This window comes from Coloeus monedula, assembly GCF_965178545.1.
Source record: "Coloeus monedula genome assembly, chromosome: 1".
NCBI lineage: Eukaryota > Metazoa > Chordata > Aves > Passeriformes > Corvidae > Coloeus > Coloeus monedula.
Window position 1 is genome coordinate 4,132,868 of NC_138781.1, and position 19,642 is coordinate 4,152,509.

General features: G+C 40.4%; 1 protein-coding gene across 3 annotated transcripts in view; it reads left to right on the top strand.

The window, feature by feature from the left end:
- Nucleotides 1-18,838, top strand: part of CTDSPL (CTD small phosphatase like) — an 80,934-nt gene extending 62,096 nt beyond the window's left edge. For all 3 annotated transcript variants that reach the window (XM_082288720.1, XM_082288721.1, XM_082288722.1), the window contains 4 exons: nucleotides 3,398-3,454; nucleotides 10,593-10,685; nucleotides 12,293-12,478; nucleotides 14,336-18,838. In XM_082288720.1, the coding sequence (XP_082144846.1) occupies nucleotides 3,398-3,454; nucleotides 10,593-10,685; nucleotides 12,293-12,478; nucleotides 14,336-14,461 (462 nt within the window). In that variant the 3' untranslated portion in view covers nucleotides 14,462-18,838. The remainder of the gene's footprint in view (nucleotides 1-3,397; nucleotides 3,455-10,592; nucleotides 10,686-12,292; nucleotides 12,479-14,335) is intronic.
- Nucleotides 18,839-19,642: the final 804 nt, after the last annotated feature.

Genomic DNA, 19,642 nt, shown 5'->3' on the forward strand with positions numbered 1-19,642 from the left:
AGATTTTTCTGCTTGATGATGAGCACTGAATAATGTTTTGTGTGAGGGAAAGAAAACTGGTTCTTTTCTGTGTGAGGTCAGTAAAGTTGGGCAGATGTTGGAATTTCTGCAGTATTTGAGTCTTAGGGCTACAATGTTGTTATTTCAGTATGAAACCCTGTGACTGGGGGTGTGTAAGAGAAAACCAAGTGCTGGAGGAAATGAATTTAGTTCTTTAGTGGCTGGCACTGTCCAGTGGTGCTCTTTGGGTTTTGTTTCATGAAGGGAAATTCTTCAGGTGAATTAAGACCATGAATTGACATCAAATAAAATGGTACATTCCAGCAGAGCAGGGGCTTGAACACCTTTGTGCACCCTGCTCTGCCTGGGCAGTCAAGTTACTTCTGTAGTTTTTCAGTTTGTAGGGGTTTGGGGGTATTTTGGGGGTTCTTCTTCCATTAAAACATGTCTTCTCTAACCAGGCAGGTCCCCACTTAAAAGCTGGAAAAGCATACATAAATTTGAGAGTTTTAGTACAAAAGGCTTTATTTAAAACACTTGATATTTTAGAATTCGTAATTCTGTTATGAAATAGGCTTCGTATTTCAAATGCAGATTACATGTTTTTTTGACACAACCAGAGAGGCAGAATATTTAAAGTGCTCTTTATGAAAGCAGCAACATCTGAAGGAGGGTAATTCTCATCTTTTTATGCCCCTGCATATTTGTGAAGCTTTAAGGAGGTACTAGTCTTTCATTCTAGGTGCATATTAAAGGAATAAAGTTTGGGGTTCTTTGGCAAGAGTAAAAAGGGAATAGATAGACAGGATAGTTATCATTCCCATCATAAAACAATCATAGAAGCAAAAAATAATTATTAAATCAAGGAGATGTAAACATGGTTTTGTATAAAAAGTATTAAACCACATGCAAGCCTGGAATGCAGTCCTATTCAAAACTGGCAGTGAAACACTTCTAGAACATTTAAAATGCTGAAAGTTTTTGGTTTGGTTTTTTTTTTATTAAATAGAAACGGTTCTGACTGAGCTGAGGATTTTCAGTGGAAATGCATTGCCTTCTTCCAGGCTCTGTCTCTGTGGTTCCCACTGGAGGCACAGATGTGCTTCACATGCACAGCCCCACAAACCTTTAGCCAGCAAATTGCTGCAGACTTTTCTCCTCTTTTCCCTCCCTGAGGAGACCAGAACCCCAGTCCGTGCTCCTTTTCTATCACCAGTGCCAACAAGAAAGCAACATAACACGTGAAGTGTAAGTGGGGGAAGCAAATTTGTAGTTGGGAGTAGTTTGGTCAGTGTTACAAAGTCTGAGGGTGAGTTTTATTTGTTAGGAAAAACCAAAGTTGCTCACACAGAATGTGGTTTTCTCTGGCATCTGATTGAAGTTGCTTCTGTTAGGATTAAATTCTGTAAAAGCTGTAGTTTTATCAGTGGATTTCAAAGCCTCAGCAGCTTGCAGTGACCTATTCTGCTGCTGCTGCTGCTGCTGCTGCTGCTGCTGCTGCTGCTGCTGCAGAGTATTTCTCTTGCTGAAGGGAGTCATGCATATATAAATGCTTCAAGTGTGTGCAAGCCTCTTCAAAGTCTGCAGGGAGCTGGAGAACTGGTGGCTGAGGCTTCTTGACAATTCATTTGGGTTTCTTTTTAAGGTGAAGCATCAGAACTTTTGTGTACCTGTTCTGTGGCTGTTAGAGCTGCAGTGTGTCTTTATCTGAGGAGCTTCATGCAGGGAACAGATGGGAGCCTCCCCTCTGTCTTTCTCCAAAGCAGGACAGGGAAATTGCTCAGTGTCACATAGGAAAAATCTAGATTGATCTGTGTGTATTTGAGGAATCCTTCAGATCACACCAGCGCCGGGGTCATCAAGAGGATGGAATTCTCCATCACCAGCTGCTCTGGAGGTCTGGTTGCCAGTCCTGGTTGGTCAGGATGAGAGGATTCCATGTAGCCTCTCCTGTGCCCTCAGATCCAGCACTTGGCAGGTGTCAGATCAAACCATCTTCCTTATTTTCTTCGCTCCTGAGAGAGGGTGTTTCCCACCACAGAAATTCTTGTGGTCATTTTGCTCTGCTGGCAGGAGGGTTGTTTGACAGTGGAATTAGAATCTGGTTTCTCCAGGGAGTGGGATCAAAGTGATGCTAGCAGGTTAATACTGCAGGATCCTCTTTGCCCACCATTTTTTCACAGAGCACCTGTTTAGATTCACCAGTCTGTGATCTGCTTCTTGGTCTCTTTACCTCAGCTGCTCCTCTGCTTTCTTGGCACTTCTTTGCCCCCCTTGAATGGGTTTAAAGTCTGTTTCCAGTCCCGCAGACACTTCAGGGGCATCTTCTTGGTGGTTCCTGAGATCAGCCTGTTGACTGATTCAGAAAACCAGGTGGGAAAGTCTGTATGAATCTCACAGAGCTGAATGAAGATGTTTTCCAGCCTTAGCTTGGTAATACCAGTTACAGACTGGGCTCTTATCCATGAAAGATAGTGGCTGTTAATTAGTCATGTTAAAACTCCATTTGGCAGCTCTGCCTCGGCCATTTCCAGGCTGCAGATGAGGGAATGAGCTCCAAGCTCCAGCCAGGCATGTTTACATGGCTTTTTTTTTTAGAGTGGACAGAGTGCATGAGCTGTACCTAAGTTTGGTGTCCACTTGAACCAGTAAACATTGGCAGCAGCCTGTTCCCAACTACCACTGCTGTGTAGCCAAGATTAGATTAGGTACTCCTGAACTGTCTACAGTTCACATTCCTGCTTTCCAAAGCAATTCTACTTGACCAACAGTTTTTCACAGTAAGTCTTGAGAATTGAGTTGTGTTTGACAGGTTGGAGAAATGGATTCAAGGGCTTGGGCAGAGTGTGCCTGCTCTTCCCTTTGGAATTCACATGAAATTTTACATGATTAGGTTGATTGGTATTGGCATCTTTAGAATCCTTTAGCTGTACAACCTAAGTCTTGTTGCAGTGCTGATTCAAGTACAACCAGTAGGTATTACTTTTACCACTGTCTTTATTTTTAATTAATCACTAATGGATGATCCTGAGCAGAATATCTGGAGTACACAGCTGATTTTCTTGGTGGTCATGTATCCACAAAGAATGGATGGGAAAGAATTGATCCAAAGAGGTGTTTTCCTGATGAACACACTCAGTGGTAGTGGGGGTTATTCAAGCAGTATCACATTTTGTATTAAGCTTAAAAATAGGAGAGAAGAGGGAAATGCAGTGTCTGGAATTACAACTGTGAGCTTCTGACTTGTGTAAGAGCACACACAGAGTGGATCTGTGTAGTCAGTAATGATTATTAACTTGTTCCTCAGAAGTAGGTACTCTTCCCTTTTATGCCCCTGAAATTTTCCCTCTAATGATCTTATTTTTAATGCTGATTATTTCCTTGTCATTCTTTCTAGCCAATTAGCAATGCTGATTTCATCGTTCCTGTTGAAATTGATGGAACCATACATCAGGTAAGTGCTGGTTTTTCCTTCAGCATTGTGTCCTGGGTGTCCCAGAACGTTCCCTTCCTCCATTTGCTGCTTTATATCCAATAATTTCTCCTTTTGCAAAGCATGGAGGCTGTGTATTGTGGACTGCAGGCAGGCATCCCTGTGTGATCAGGTGGAATATCTCTTTCAGGACTTCAATACTTGACTCTTTCTCAATTTTAAAATGTTTTCAAACAGGAAATGATGTAAGGATGGGGTTTCAAACATTGCTGGGCCCAGAAAAAAGCTGCTTGAACACTGCATTTCTCATTCCTTCCAAGACAAACAGGTTATGAGTTGGCTCCAATGTATGTTGGTAGCTCACATGCCAAAGCTCATTTATGTTTTATAAAAGTATAAAGGAAAAATAGACAGTTCTTCAGTTCTTGTGCTAGTCTATGTTTAATTTCTGTCCCTTTTATTCCTGTAAGTAATTCAAGTTCCTCTTGAATTGATAGGCGTTTTTCGATACTTGAGCATATTTGAAAGGTCGGGACAAAATCATGAGATGAATTTTTATGTCTTTAAGAACTTCACTTAAGGCTCTAAGAAATGGTTTTGAGTAAAGGCAAAATGCCTATAATTTGAAAATCAGTCCATTCCATGTATCTTAGCTTGTCTTTAATCAGTAGACATTTCTGAAGGGTTGAATAAATAAATTACAGTGCTGTAACTTCCCCTCTTCAGGCAGGCATTGAAGTTCTTGCTGGAGATGAGTTAAACAGGTTAATGTGAAGCTGGGCCTTTCTGATACATGAACCTTGCAAATTGTGTGAAACATCTTCTGTTGGGTGTTGGATGTTACAGTTACTGAGGAGCAAATCCCCCCTAGATGTGATTTAACAGAGATTTTAAATACTTTAAATTTTGAAACGTTATTTATGGATGATTTTTATGGATTATTTTTACTTGGACAAGGAGGTTTGTATTTTAATCTTGTGCTAATTGGTGGATCATAAAGTTAGTTCATAATTTTGTCTGATTTCCTATGATAGAAACTATCCATGTATTTGTCACTCTTAAAATGATTCCTGAATATCAGTCAGTGGACTGAAATGTGCTTTAAAGTAATAGTTGTTTTGACAGTTTTTACCATGTGCCTGTTTTATGTAGAAAAATTCAATATCTAGGGTACTTCCACCTGTAATGTTCACCAGAGCTGATGCTTAAAACATTTAAGTGATGTTTTGGGAGATTTGTGATTTTCAGTACTGATTTGATGTGGGCTTCAGTTGTGTTTGGTGCTGTAGAACAGACAAATTCTCTCTCCTAAAACTTGGCAGAATGCTTCTGAAAATGAGTTTTTGAATGGCTGAAGAGTTGTGATCACTTAGCTTGTCAAGATGACATATTTACATTTTGAAACAAATCCCAGTAAAAGGCTATTTGGGCTTTACAGTCAAACATTTCAAAAGCCTGTTGCTTTTCCATTCCTTGGTGCAAACTCAGATTCTTCACCAAAAATGATGCAGCTTGGCACCTGGAGATGATTCCTTGTGGGGGGAAAAGAGAAAACAGCAACAAAAAAAACCCCTCCAAGCAAGCAAAAACCTCATGACTGAGTCCAAAGGGAGCAGATTTGTGCATCTCCTTCTCCTCTGACAGAGGTGGCCAAGTGAAATTGGTCTCTGTGCTTTGCTGGAGACTCCCTGCATAATTTTCAAGGAAATTGCTTCACTCTTTGTATTTCAAGCTCTTAACCTCTACAACAGGTAAATAGCTTGGTCTCATTTGGAAGGTAAAAATGAAGGTAGTTGTGAGAAATCTGGGATTCTTGAAATAAAGGTAATTTGTGTGGCACACAGAACAGGCAAAGCCTGTGTGTGTAATGTCTCTGTGATATTGCTGACATTCAGGAATCTTTTTTTTTTCATTTATTTTACACAGTGATAAAGGGCAAAAATGGATATTCTGGCTGAGTCTGATGTGCATTAACACAGGCTGGAGAGCTTTGACAACCTGTTCCCACTTCAAACCTGTAATTCTGTAGTCACTTAGAGCATAATGAACTGATATGAGCAATTTCTGTCATTTATCAGGATTTGTCATCTGTATAATGCGTGTCCATTTTCTTAAGCAGTTTATATACTCCAAGATTAATCACTGACATTGAGAAATATTTCCACCTGTGGAGAATATCCCAGGAGATGGGAAATGTTGTGGAACCATTCTGTCCATAGTGCATATCCCTGCTTCACCAGTGAGCCTGGTACCTTGTCCGGCAGGAGATTGACAGATTTTTATTGTCCTTGAACTCTGCCTTAGGCAGAACCCCAGTGGAAACAAACTGAGCAACACCATTTCAGAGGTGCCCATTCAAAGGGAGACTTGAAATTGTATGAGATTGTTCAGATCTCACATCCCAGAAAGTACAAGTTGTGGCAAATTGAATTGCTGTACTCCTGAAGTACAGTTTTGAGATTGACTTACCTAACATGTTTTTGTCATGGTAAATGTGGTGTTGGGTTTTTTTGCTGTTCAACAGAGGTCTTATAAAAATAATGTATTTTGTTTGGGGAATTTGTTTTCCCTTATATAATTTATAATCCAAAGGTCAGAGAGACTCTTGGGTATTTTTTTATAGGGAGGACAATTCATCATCTTAAAGGGTGCTTGGGTAAATGAGCTTACCTAGATTAAAAACCAGCTTTTCTTAACATCCCTTTTCCCTCTCCCATCTTTCTTTCTCCGGCCTAAATTACCTTATCTTTCGAAAGGATTTGTCATTTTATTTTAAGAAGGAAATAAGTCAAGTGTGGAGGAACCTCCCTTCCTTTCTGCTGTGGGTATTGGGATGCCTGCAGAGGCTGTGCCCATCCCAGGGCAGCTGAAGTTCCAGGGAAGAATCCCACACTTTGTTCTGGGTGTGATGGCCCAGATACAAAAGGAGGGTTCTGGTGCACGCTGACCCTTCTGGCCACTTCTCTCATTCCCCTCTGGTTCTCTGGGTGAAAGGAGATCAGAGCTGATCTCCTGCTCCACCAAAGAAAGTACAAGGGAGAAGCTCTGGGAAATCCAGTGGAATGTGGTGGAACTGAGAGGAAGCTCAGTGAGGGTGAAAGTGGTGGCTGGAGGGAGATGTTCAACCTGTTGGGTACCTTGATTTAACTTCTGCAGGAGCACATCCTCTCCCTTGGACCCTGCTTCCCACTGACCATGTGCAGAGTGAGCACAGCCCCCAGACCAGAAGCTGTGCATCAAATACAGCTTTAATCCCCAGCAAGTGAAGGTCTTTAGGGAATGCTTGTCCTTAATCTTTCATCCAAATTAAATTCCAGTGGCTTTGTGCCTTGCTCTTGATGTCCAAGAGTAAAGAGGGCAGCCAGCAAGAGTCTGATTTGGTGTTATTTTGAATTTAATTTTTAACTATAATTTGTTTATTGAGTAAAACTAACTTTTAAGTGTTTGGGGTGAGGGGGGAGTTAATTCAATTAATTGCTTATTTTTAACTGTTGAAAGCTGAAGGAACATTTGGCATGTATGCTTTGAACATAATATGCAATTTTTTTTTTAATGGGGGTAAAATGCTGTTCAAATAATAAACTTCCTTCCTATAAAGCTCAGAATCCATGGATTTTCTTGCAGAAGGCTGTGGCCTGGTTCAAGTAATCCAGGATAGGCTGTGTCCATTCTAACTGGCCTATTCTTGGTTACTTGCACTGGGACACGACCACAACTGTGTGAACCAGGACCATGAGGCTCCAGGACACGTGGGATTTTCTGCTCACTGCTCGGAAGAGGCACCCACCCCACAAAAGAGGAGATTACAGGAGTTGGACTTGTCATGGCAGATTTTTTTTGGTCATTACTTGCAGATTTCCTCATTGTCAAGCTGATTTTGAAAGGCCATTCTTTGTGTCCTGTTAAATTGATGGAAAATGAGCTGGGTTTGTCTTTGGGTTTCACAAATACTGAGTCTCTGTAGGCTGAGGCTGCTTTGAGATATAGAAAATTCATGTGGAAGTACGAAATGCTCGAAAACAATTAAAGATAATTGCTTGTGTTCTGCCATTAGCAGCTGTAAGAATCCTGTGGAAACATGCCTAGTGCCTGATTTGTGCTTAAAATGTTGAGAAGGGTTCACTTTAAATAATAATAATGAAAAAAGACTATATTCCTCCAAATTCTTGCTGTGATAGGGAAAAAATTAGTGAGCATACAATAATAAAAAAAAAATGATTTTTTTTTTAATGCCCTGAAGACAGTGTATAAATCTCAGAAAAATGCCAGGAGCCAGTTAGTCTAGAGATTTCAACTGAAGACATCAGGCAGTGGAGGAAAAAGCCAAGCCACAAATAACCATGCAGCATTGAGATTCAAGTCCAGCCACTAACAAAGTAAAGGGGAAAAAATTCCAAATGAGAAGGAAGAGGAGAAAAGAGCTGTACTGTCAGCTGAAGAAAGCTTTTATGCGAAGTAAACCAAAGAGATTTTGTAGCCCAGGATGCCAGTACATTTTGGAGCTGCTTCCAGGGTCTGAGTAGGACTTCCCAAAGAAAACTTCAAGGAGAATAACTATCCAGAGTATTAAGATAGGTTGTTCTGCCAAAAAAAAAAAAAAAAAAAAATCAGTGTTGTTAAAAAAAAGGCAAAGGAATTGGGGCTTTTTACAGAGGGAAACAATTAAGGGAAAAATTTGGTGAGACTTCATCTTAAGAAATGACATTTATTATTAATTAGGCATTTAACATGAGAAGCAAATCTGTTGGCCAGATCCCAGCAGGGAAGGATTAAAGGCAAAGCAGCAAGAGAAACTCAAGTAGAGGAGGCTGTGACTGCTCTGTGGTGGATCAGGAGCCCTAAAACTGCAGAAGGGAGACCATCCAACTAAAAGTGCTGTGTATTCACAGCTAATCCTCAATTAGGTGCAGAATTAGGAGACCTAAAAGCAGCCAAAAGAGCCATTTATTGCAAAGACTGGCAAATGCAGCCCAAGCTGTGGCTCAGAGCTCTGGGGCTGCAGCTCTGGGGTTAATTTACTGTGTGCTTCTGATGGAGGAGGTGGGTTATGTTGCAAGCAGCAAAGTTCAGATCCTTGGCAGGGAGTTTGTAATTACATTCCAAGTGGAAATACTTCACTGACACGGGCAGAGATAGGGATGGAGAGCAAAGAGGAGACTTCTGCTGCTGTGGCTGGAAGCACTGGGCTTTAAAAGGGAAATTAATATTAAATTCCAGCACTTACTCTCCAAGAATGTTGTTAAGACTCTGGGGTGCCCCTTTTGTGCCCTCAAAAATCAGTGTAGGAATAAAACCTAAGGCTGAAGAATCAAGAACTTAATTGTTAACTTGGATCCTGCTGTCTTTCACATCTGGGAAGTTGGATACTCTCTGGATACCCAACTGGAGAGGGACTGCAGCTGTCTGTCTTTAAAAAAATTCAAAGATAGAATTTGGAGAGGAAACACTACAGCCCAACATTGTGTAGAAAGAATTAAATGAAAAATTAATTGCATTGTTACAGGAGAGGAAATTACTTGGTTTGTGCCTGGTGAAATACAGGAAACATTGCTGTAATTATCTGGAAAGAGAGTGGTGTTGAAGTACATCTGTTAACTGTCTTTAATCCATAAAATGTCACAATTCTTTGATGGCTTAGGTGCTGCTGTGGTTATTTAAAAAAAAGAAATCTGGGTTATAAATTGTTATCTGTATCTAAGTTTGAATGTAATGCTTATGAGGCCAGAAATCGTCTAGATAAATTTCACAGAAATAACTTAAAAGAGATAAAGACTTCATGGTATGATCTGTATGCTGCATAAAGGGGGAAATTAACATTTCTGCTTTAGTCATTAAGGTACAGCTCCATCATATGTGTTTTAAAAAAATTTTTGCTTTCCAATTTAGGTTTTCAATTTCAATTACACAGCTTCTTTTTTTCTTCTTTTGCTGAAGGCTTTAATTGTTACACTTGAGTTCAAGCTGCTGTTTCCATATTTCTCTCCTTCAGGCTTTTTCTCTGGGTACCTTGATTTTTTTTTTTTTTTTTTTTTTACTTCTTATTAATATGAATCTAGTAAAATACATACAATTAATCTAGTTTAACATATCAAAGAATGAAATTCCTGAAATAGCATCAGTCTTGAAGTTTCTCCTGAATTCAGCTCTGTGCCAGAGTTCTCCACTTGAAATTTCCAGTATTAGGGATTATTTGCCAAACAAAAGAAGATAAAATGCTGCCAATGTTTTCTCTCAAACTTTTAATCTAACTGCAAACAAGACAGATAAATACTTTTCAAGCAGACTCCCCTCTTCAGCTTCCCAGTCTATTGTGAGCTGCTTCCAAGCTTTCTGAGCAGTAGTTTCCTTATTTTGGTATCTTCTGTGAACACAAAATCGTTGTGTGTGCTCTGAAAAGAGGAGCAAGGAGGTTTTAATATCTGCTAATCAGGTTGTTGACAGTAGGCTGCCAAGCCAGGGCAGAAAGGCAGCAGAGCAGTGCTGAAGGCAGGATGCTGAAGAGGAGAGAGATCCTGGGAATTTGCCATCTTTTGGCAAAGTCCTCTTTAGAAGATGCTGTGGACTTTGTCAGCAAGTTGCAGAACCAGCATTTTTAGGCATTCTGCATGGTGTTGTGAAGATTTTCGGTGAGAAAAGCTCTCTGCAGAGCTGGAGGGCTTGATCACTCTCCATAGAAAGTTATGGTGCTTAGCACCTGGGGTTTCAGAAATGAAAGGATCAGCCACAAAACAAAAACAGGTTCCTATTGTGTGATTCCTGCCGTCACAGAGGCTTCATCAGATTTATTCCTTCTGTGGAGCTCTTGAGCACTGAAGGCACCAGCACCAGAATGGGTTTGGTGGGGAGAGCCACATCCTCACTTCTGAGAAGCCTTCCTGTCTGCCTTTGTCTTTAATGAGATTTTTCAAGGAGCACCACTCCAGATGATGCTCGGTGTTTGCAGTTGCATAATCAGCAGGGTCTTGGCAGCCCATGCATGCCAATCTCTCATTATTGGGTCTCTACTTCTATCTTGTGTACTTTCTTTTTTCCCCAGCATTTCATTTGAATTGCTTCCCTGTTGACTTTGCTTCAAGTGCTGGAATTGCTGGAGTGGTTTGGGTTTTTTTTTTTACCTTTTCTTGAGCACCATCTGACCTAAATGCCATTATCATTCCAGGTTTATGTATTGAAACGACCACACGTAGACGAATTTCTTCAGAGGATGGGAGAGCTCTTTGAATGTGTACTCTTCACAGCCAGTCTAGCCAAGGTTTGTTCGTCCCTTCATCTCTTTAACCCTTTTTGTGCTAGTCAGTGGACTTTTGGTTGGGTTTTCTATGGATAATTATTTCCACAGTTGGTACTATCTTAATTTTTCCCCTTCTTTTCTGCTTCTTTGTCTGACAGTGTGTACTTTGTCTGCTAGTGTGTGGGTAAGTGTTTCCATGGTAACACCATCACATATGGGCTTGTCTCATAATGTAGCCTCCATGCATTGCTCATGATGCCAATATGAAAGGCTCACAAGTTACCATGGTTATAGTGAGAAATTAGAACAAATAGCGTGCGAGTGAAGCAGCACATTAAAGCTGGGCATGAAATAAAACACCAAATCAAACCCCGTCTACACCATCAACCAGTGACTCAGAAACTCACTGGAAATTGGGAGCCACGGTTCTTGCTCTGTCAAGGTGCAATTGCTATCTGGAGTTAGAAAATGAGGCCTTTTTGCAAAGCTTGAAACATCACCAGGAATATTTTGTGCCCTCTGGTCCTGCAGTAGCAGTAGTGGCTCGTAGGTAGTTTCGGTGGTAGATGTTGCAGTAGTAGACTGAGCTGGAATTCTTCACTTCCTTCAGTGTATTGTATTTGTGGTGTCTTGTTTGTGAGATGATGTTGGTTATTTCTAAATAGTGCTCTAGCAGGGCAAGCTTTTGCTCCAGCCTAGTGTAGAGATGGTGGAAGGGGATAGGACCCTGATATTCTATAAAGCCTTTTTCCCTGCATTCTCTTTACCACATAACTGCTCAGTCATGTTGAAAAAATCTGAATACTGCCCAATGTCATGCTGAAGTTAGGTGCCTTATTTCATATCCAAAAGATGATTGGCTTCAACATCAGTTTTTTTTCTTGGTTTAAAATACAGGAAAATGGTAACTCCTGTTGTGCAGCAATAAGGTGTAACTACCATCTTCAAGTATGTGGTTATTCATGTTGGAGTTTATTTGGATACTTTTTCTTGGTCAGTTTATATAAATTGTTGGATTCTAAGCTGTGCCTCACTAAAAGTATCATCTTATGTATAAAATGGGAATTTCCTTGGTATTGTTCATGGGTATTTTTCCTAACAGCATCTTTTATGACCCAATTATGCAATTTGGTAATCTTAAGAGTCTTGCTGACCCAGTTGCTCCGAGGGCATGATTTGGCAGAGCCACATCAGGCTCAGATGTGTTCGCTGCAGTTTATCTTCAGAGGCACATGGAAACAAATCAGCTGGGGAAATGCTTCATATTGATTTTGTATTAGCATTGGCTGGTTTTATGGTAATGGTAGGTGAGATCTCTGGATCCATCAACCTCTAGAAAACTCTCAGGGTAACTCTTGAGTTGGCCCTGACAATAAAACCTGATCAATAAATCACAGAAAACATTTAGCGTGCGAGTTAGCCTTCTCTAGAAAGATAACTGTCCTACCTTTGCTTTATCTATTAATCACTTCAGGTTTGCAGGCAAGTGAGTTAATTAACAAGGAGCAGGGAAGAAAATGGAGAAAAAGGGCATTTTATCTGAAATTATTTCGTGTCCCTTCTTTGGCTCTGTGAATTAGCCTTATGTGCACGTTGCTAACTTGCTGCTTCTGACTTCTATTTTTAAGTATGCAGACCCAGTAGCCGACTTACTGGATCGCTGGGGTGTGTTCAGGGCAAGGCTCTTTAGAGAATCCTGTGTTTTCCACCGAGGAAATTACGTGAAGGATCTGAGTCGACTGGGCCGTGAGCTGAGTAAAGTTATTATAGTTGATAATTCTCCTGCATCTTACATCTTCCATCCTGAAAATGCAGTAAGTATTCGAAGTAACTTGAGTGTAACTTCATCTCTCTGGCCCTTGCCCAGATTCTGTGATTCAGAAAATAGACTTTGCAGAGCACTGGCTGGTGTCAGATTCTGTGTTTTCTTAGGCTGCAGGTAGGTTCTGGGGCTCACTGCCAAATGGTGAAGGGTGTGGGTAAACTGATCTTGACAGCGTGTCACAGCCATGACTGCTCGTGTGCTCTGAGCTTTAGCTGTTGGCTTGAGGTCCAGCAGTTTTGAGAAATACCAAGTGGTGTGGAACCTGAAAAACCAACTTAGCTCTAAGAATCAAAGCTGCCCTGCAACAGGGATTTTGTTCTTTGGAGTGGTGGTTACAGAAAGAATGGTTTGGCTTGAATTTCTTTAGGTACTCCCATCTTTTTTCATTGTGTGAATAATATTTTATTAGGCAAGATAATTAATGCTTTACTGGTTGCTACTGAGATCTGCATTTATGGGTAAGGAAAAGGAAAAAAAAAAAAATACAGACCCTGTTGTGTTGTTGTGCTCCTCCCTCAGTTATTTTTGTTTTAACTCCATAATTAGAACTGTTAGTGAATTAGTTCATCAAGGTTTAGGAATAAGGGTAAAGGGCAGGCTGCAGTTCTGTAGGGGACAATAATGAGGGCAATGTGCATTTTCAGTGTGTTTGTATTGGCTCCAGAAGCTCTGATGGAGAGGTCTGGGGTGCTCCATCCATGGCTGCAGCCAGTACAGCTGCTCACATCTGCTTTAGCTGCCAGGGCAGAAGCTGGAACTCCTCAGATCTACTGACTTTTAGACAACCAGGCTGTGCACTGTTTTCTTCAGTGTTTTTAGGCTGTCTTCCTTGTGGACTGTTAAAATCAGTGTAGGAAATCTTTTATTAAGAACACTGCTTTGCTTGGTCTCCAGAATCACTTTTTTTTTGTAACATGAGCTATTTATCTTCCAGCAGTCAGCTTTCACGTTCAGATCCTAATATTGTGATGCCCCAAGTGATGTGGTGAAAACATTTTTCTGGTTGGTGCCACACGTGGTTTAAAGCTGCCATTTGTAATAACCAGGACCTGTAGCTCTAATTTATGTTCATGGTTAAAATTAAAAACCTGATCCAAGATCATCACTTCATATCTTGGAAATCAGTGCCAAGGAAATAATGAGCCGTAGAAGTTTGGGAGATGAAATTAAGGGCCTTGTCAGAGTGGTTTAATCATGTATAGAAAAATGCTGCTGGCTGAGTGATACTCGAGTCTCTGCAGAAACCAAAGCTTGTAACGAGATCCAAGATAGTCTTGGAAAGACCTCAGTGTACTCCCATAATGAAGATAACACAGAACACCTTCCCCAAATCCAGCCCACATATTTAAGAAGGGTTATTACATGTGTTTTTTTCTGAACCCACTCTCTAGATGTAACATTTTAACCTGAGCACTGTTCTGCCCTTGCTGGTAAACATTTCCTCCAAACCCCATGCCAGAAGGGGTTGTTGCTTCCTGCCTGTGCCTGGTGACTCACTCTGATAATTCTTAGAGGGGGGAAAAAAAAAAAAAGATTTGCATGTAAATAAAGTGTCAGTGCAGCTTCATAAGCTGTGTCTTCCTTCCAGTCTGTTCTGGATACCCGGGAGGCAGAGCAAGGAGAGCTGCCCAGTGTGGGGTCATGTGGGTCACCTCAACATGCAGCTGGAGGTCAGCTGTCCTGGTTGGGCTTGGGGTTGAACCTGCTGCTCCACCTGAATGGTAATGAGTAGCTAATTGCCTTGATGATGATGATGATGGTGATTACAGAACACCTACACAGACAAAAGTCATGTGTCTTTTACATCATGAAACCCTCTCAGTGTTTGTTGGTTGCTTTGTTTCAGGTGCCTGTGCAGTCCTGGTTTGATGACATGACAGACACAGAGCTGCTAGATCTTATTCCTTTCTTTGAAGGACTAAGCAAAGAGGAAGAAGTTTACAGTATGCTTCATAAACTCTGCAACAGGTAGCCCTTAACTCTGACTGACTCCTGCTCCTAGATTGCAGTTGCTAGAGGCTGTCTCCATCTCTTTCAGCTCTTTCAAATGTAAGCTTTGGGGAGGTCACCCCTGTCAGAAGTGCTACTCTTGATCTTCCTGTTACATTGGACACGAAGGACAATCATGAGTGATGCTATTAAGCCTTCAGAAGCCTGACTCCTAAGGTCATGTGTTCAGACTACTTTTTTAAAGGAAAAAAAAAAAAAAAAAAGAAGCTATTTTAAATGGGACTCTTTTAATTAATTTCATAAATGGACATCTTTTACTGGATCAGCTTTTCTTAAAACATGCCAAAAAAAGAAGCTTGTATTTCAGCAGTTGAATTTCTCTCCCTTTCTTCCCCTCCCACTATGCAGACAATTTTACCCCCCTGCTTAGAGCAGTTGACCTGACTCTGAATTTTTTCTTACAGAATGAAGTGCCTTTTTGAATGTTATTTTAAGATAAAAATTCATTTTTGTATAAGACGTATTTCCAGACATCTTTTAGTCTTGTATTGTCTAAATGCTTTAAAAGGAAAAAGGAAAAAAATTTTATAGAGCACTGTAATATATAACAAAGGAAAAAGTTGAAACCAAGATGCTGGGTTCCTGTCTCCACAATGACATTAAGTTGTATTACACTTTGTCATGCTCAGAAGGTTCAGGCGTTTGTGGGAGGGGTGAATTGGGGTCATTAACGTGGTTGTTTCACTGATGAGGATTTTGGGCACAGTTTTAAAACATATCTGCAGTTGTTTGAGTATTTAGGGAGTGATGGAGTTGAGAAAATGAGGTGGCTGAGAGACCTAAAGCACCTTTAATTCCAGACAGATGAAGTTCTGCTGTCTCTGCTTGCGCACAACTGCCATGCCTCTTCTTTTTTGGAAAACCATTATCTTGGGAGAACGGCGAGGAGATCTATGTATTAGTTTAAGATTCTTTTCTCAAAACAACCCCATCTGGGTAAGCTGGATCTGTATTGAGCTGTTTGGAGTACTTTTTTCTTTTAATTGCTGCTACTGTATACTCACCAAATGGAGTTGACCATCGGCTGTTATACTGTTTTTGCCACTGTGCCTGTGCTATGAGACATTTTCTGTAAGCTGCAAACTTGGGCAATAAATAAAATGCAGGCTTCATAACCCACCCCCATGGATTAATCCACTGGTATTTGATATACCAGAGAACCCAGTTAAAGGTGACCTGTAAAGGAGATTTTTTTTTTTCCAATTAAGGTGAAGCCTTCTCTTTTCTTTGATACATGAAAATGCAGAAAGTATTTTGCCCACACCTTTGTTTTGTATTTTTTTTTTCCCCAAGGTGTAAGGTGCAGATTAGGAGCTGTATCAAGTCTTGCTGGAAGGGCAGAAGTTACTAGCCTAGACTAAAATCAGTCCTCTGGCTTTGGAGTTGACTTAGAGTCATCTCTGAATCTGAGAGCCTGCTTAACATCTTCAGTGGCATTCACCCTTTTGGATGAATAATTTTTAAATATTTCATGCCTTTGAAGAACAAGGCACACCTTTTTTCAACCCCCCATTTCCAGTGTCACCTTCCAGTTACTGTCCACAGCAGAAATCTGCAAACATAAAAGGTGCAGCTGCGTTTGGCTGTCATCAGAGAAGACTAAATGGACTATTTGGTGCTTCTAATTAGCCTTGTGCTAAATTCTGAATTGTAATCCCCCTTTGCCTTTTCTCTTTTTCTCAAAAAGTCCTGATGACTTGGGAAAAAAACCAAATTCCTTTGCAATGGACTTGGCTTGTGACCCTTGTCTCAAAAACCTTGGTGAAGCAGCTTAACAAATCCACCAGAGAAGGGCAGGCCAGTCTACACAGGCAGCGAGTGGGTTGTCGTGGGTGCAGTATCAGACTGAGCCCCCTGCAGTGCAGCTGTGCTCCAGCTGTGCTCCAGCTGTGGCTGGGCCCAGGGGTGCTGGAGGCAGTCCCGTCACACCCGTGAGTCTGTACGGCATCACCCTTTTGTTTCTTAACCAGCTGGCATCACCTTAGTACTGTATAAATCTGTGCCACAGCAAAAAGACAAACTGTCGAGTTCAGAATTTAAAAACTTCAAAAAAAAAAAAAGCCTACTTTGTTTAAAAATATAAAGAGGAAAAAAAACAAAAAAAAAAGGACGTATGGATTCTGGTTAGTCCATTAATGTTTACTTTCAGTTTAAGATGGTTTAATTTTGTATTTGACTCCAGAGTAATGAAACTGTAAGCTGCCAAAAAAAAAAAAAAAAAGAGTTGTTCTGTGAGCAGTATTTACAACTGTGCCTGTGGCTCCTGGGCCCCAGGTGCAGTTTGCAGGGAAGTATTCAGGTTGTAGTTAGTCGTGCAGGTATGAGAGGAATGGCTGAAGAAATTCAAAGACTTTTTCTCGTTAGCATTAGACCAAACAATCAGACAATGAATAATCCACGAGACAGGGCCGTGTGACAGTTGTGACCTGTTGGATGTGAGACAAACCATGTCACCCGTTTGCATCTCTGGAAGCAGCGATTTCATGAACCAGTTGCCTTAAGTCTGTGAATGAATGTTGATTCTATTATTAAAGTGTCTTGTATTGTTTTCAAATCCACATAGAATGGGCAACTGAACTTCTGCACCAGCCTCTGGAGGAACGGTTCTCATGATGTTCTGTACAACCACGCTTGTACTGTATTATTTTGGCTCTTAAAATCCTCAAATTAAAAAAAAAAAAAAAAAAAAATTACTGTAACTTAGTACAGCGTTAAAATGACACTTGGTGACAATACAAAGACAAAAATCTTACCACAGCTTTGATCTCTGCTAGTTTTAAGAGTTTTTTCTGTAAGTTCTGATCAATTCTATCTTTTTTAACCCACCCAACTCATATGGAAATAAAACTCAGAGTGCTCTGCAATCAGGTTTGGACTCCCCCTGGGTATCCAGATTTGGCCAAAGGGATCAAACTGTCACAGTTGTTTATTTTGACACTACCATCATACTTGAAATTTCAAGTGTTGAGTTTGCGTGGATATACATACGCTGTGTATTTAGAGTTTCTAGATTCTAACAAAGCAATAGAGTTCTGTCCATAAAGTCAGAGAACGAGTGGAATGTTTGTAAAATTTGCAATACGGGTATTTGATTGTATTTTAAATACAAGATTAAAAAAAAAAATTCAAATAGGAAAAAATAAAAACAAACCTTGTTTCCTAAATCTCCTGCATATTTTGAAGTGCAGTTAGTGCATGCAGGTCACTAGGGCTGTTACAAACCCTGGGTTTCAGTTCTATTTCTGGCTATTACAGAAATATTAAAAAGTCTTTTCCCAGTTGGTCATTCTAAAGAGAAGCTGCCTGGCCCGAAGTTCTGTTGTCCTTTTTATGTTGGGTTAAAAAACGGTTTTTTGCCTGTATAGGTATTTTTTAAATTAAGCTGTAAGGCAGAATGCCTTAGACCCTTGAAATCCAACTGAAGTGTTAACAATGAAATTGCCATTTGTAACCTTAGGGCTGTGCGCTGAATCCTTGTTCACCACCAGGAAGCGTGGCAGGCTTGGGATGGGGAGATGGTAGCAAATGTACAATATTGCTGTGTTCATTTAGGTAGCTTTGGAAGAATAATTTGTCTCTTTGTTTCGCCCTTTTGATCTTTATTAAAACAGCAGAAGTTTTACGTGGAAGAAACTCAACACCTGGAGACGTTTTGGTTGTCAAGTGTACACAATCACTTTTCTTACAGCATGATTTTGATTAGACTGGTTGGGGACAATAAAGTATCTAAATGACACTGGTGTGTGCTGATGTTGCAGCTTTTGAAATTTCAGTGTTAAAAAAAAAACAAAAAACAAAAACAAGAAAAAGAATCTGTAGCTCTGTGACTTCCGAAGGCGTAACCCTCTGTTGGACAGATTGTTTTCAACCTAATAAACCACAGTTCCGCGCAGCCCTATTTGTAAAACAAAGACAAGTTTGTGCCTCTGATTCCAAGGTGCTGTGATGTTTTTTGCCTTTTTGGGGCGAGGAGGGGCAGGTGAGACTGGCGTGGGGCAATCGCTTCAAAATCTCTGGGCTAACTATGCAAAACCAGCTGTCAGTTTTCTGTTTCACATGATGTTGTAAAATCCCAGCTGACTCTCTCTTATTTCTTGTTAAAGATCTATTGGGAACTCCTTAACAGAGGAGTAAGCAATGGAAATGTTTCTTTCTTTCTTTTTTTCCTTTTTTTTTTTTTTCCTTATGATGGAGCTGTTTACACTTTGATGCAATGAACAATCCAGCAATACTTGAGAAACACTACAGATACCATGAGTGTTTGCAGGAGAGAGAAGTGTTGTCAATCAGGTATTGAATGGTTTCTTTACTGTCACAAATAAAAAATTTTAACAATATAGTTACTTGTGCATGTAATACTTCTCTGGGAAAAAGCATTTCTGCACTTCTCCTTCAGTAATAGGCGCTGCCCTAATTCAGCAGGGACTTCACTCCTGCTAATGCACATCCATGTTGGAGGATAAAATCACTCATCTCTGTCCCACCCTCCTCCCCCTCTCCTCGTTCTCAGTCATGTGTAGGACTCCAGTGGCTGCCCTGGCACCTGCTTGTGCAAACAGAGCTGATGAACTACTGATGAACTCTGCTAAATAAATCGGTGGCGACTCTTGCAGATGTTCCAGCTATTTAGATCTCTTGGATGAGATCATACAATAATTTGTTCAAGTCTCAAAGCTGTGTGACTTCTTTTGAAGGGCTTACTTCAGCTACTTGAATAGCTGTTCTTAACATCACTGCCATATCCACATGAATATCTGAATAAAACACTTTATTTGGTTGGAAAAATCTATTTTGGGACTCTTTATCGGACACAGTAAGACTTAGAGCCTTCCTTTCTAGGAAGAGGCACATATTATTGATGCTTTATGAGCAGAAAACCTCAGGCCTGTTGGAATAAGCAGCTGGCTCAAGATAGCACATTAGATGCAATTAAAAATATTTTTTAGTTAGTTCTATGATCATTTGGAATGCCCTGGACTGCCTTTACTTTGTACTGGTGGGTCAGGTTCTTGATTTTTTAGATTTTTTTTTAGGTTTGGTTTGGTTTTGGTTTCGTTTTTAATTTTACCAATCTCCTTAACTGCTGCTTAGGATAAAGATTCCTTTCTTTCTTTTTTCACTTGGCAAAAAAAGTGTTTCAAAA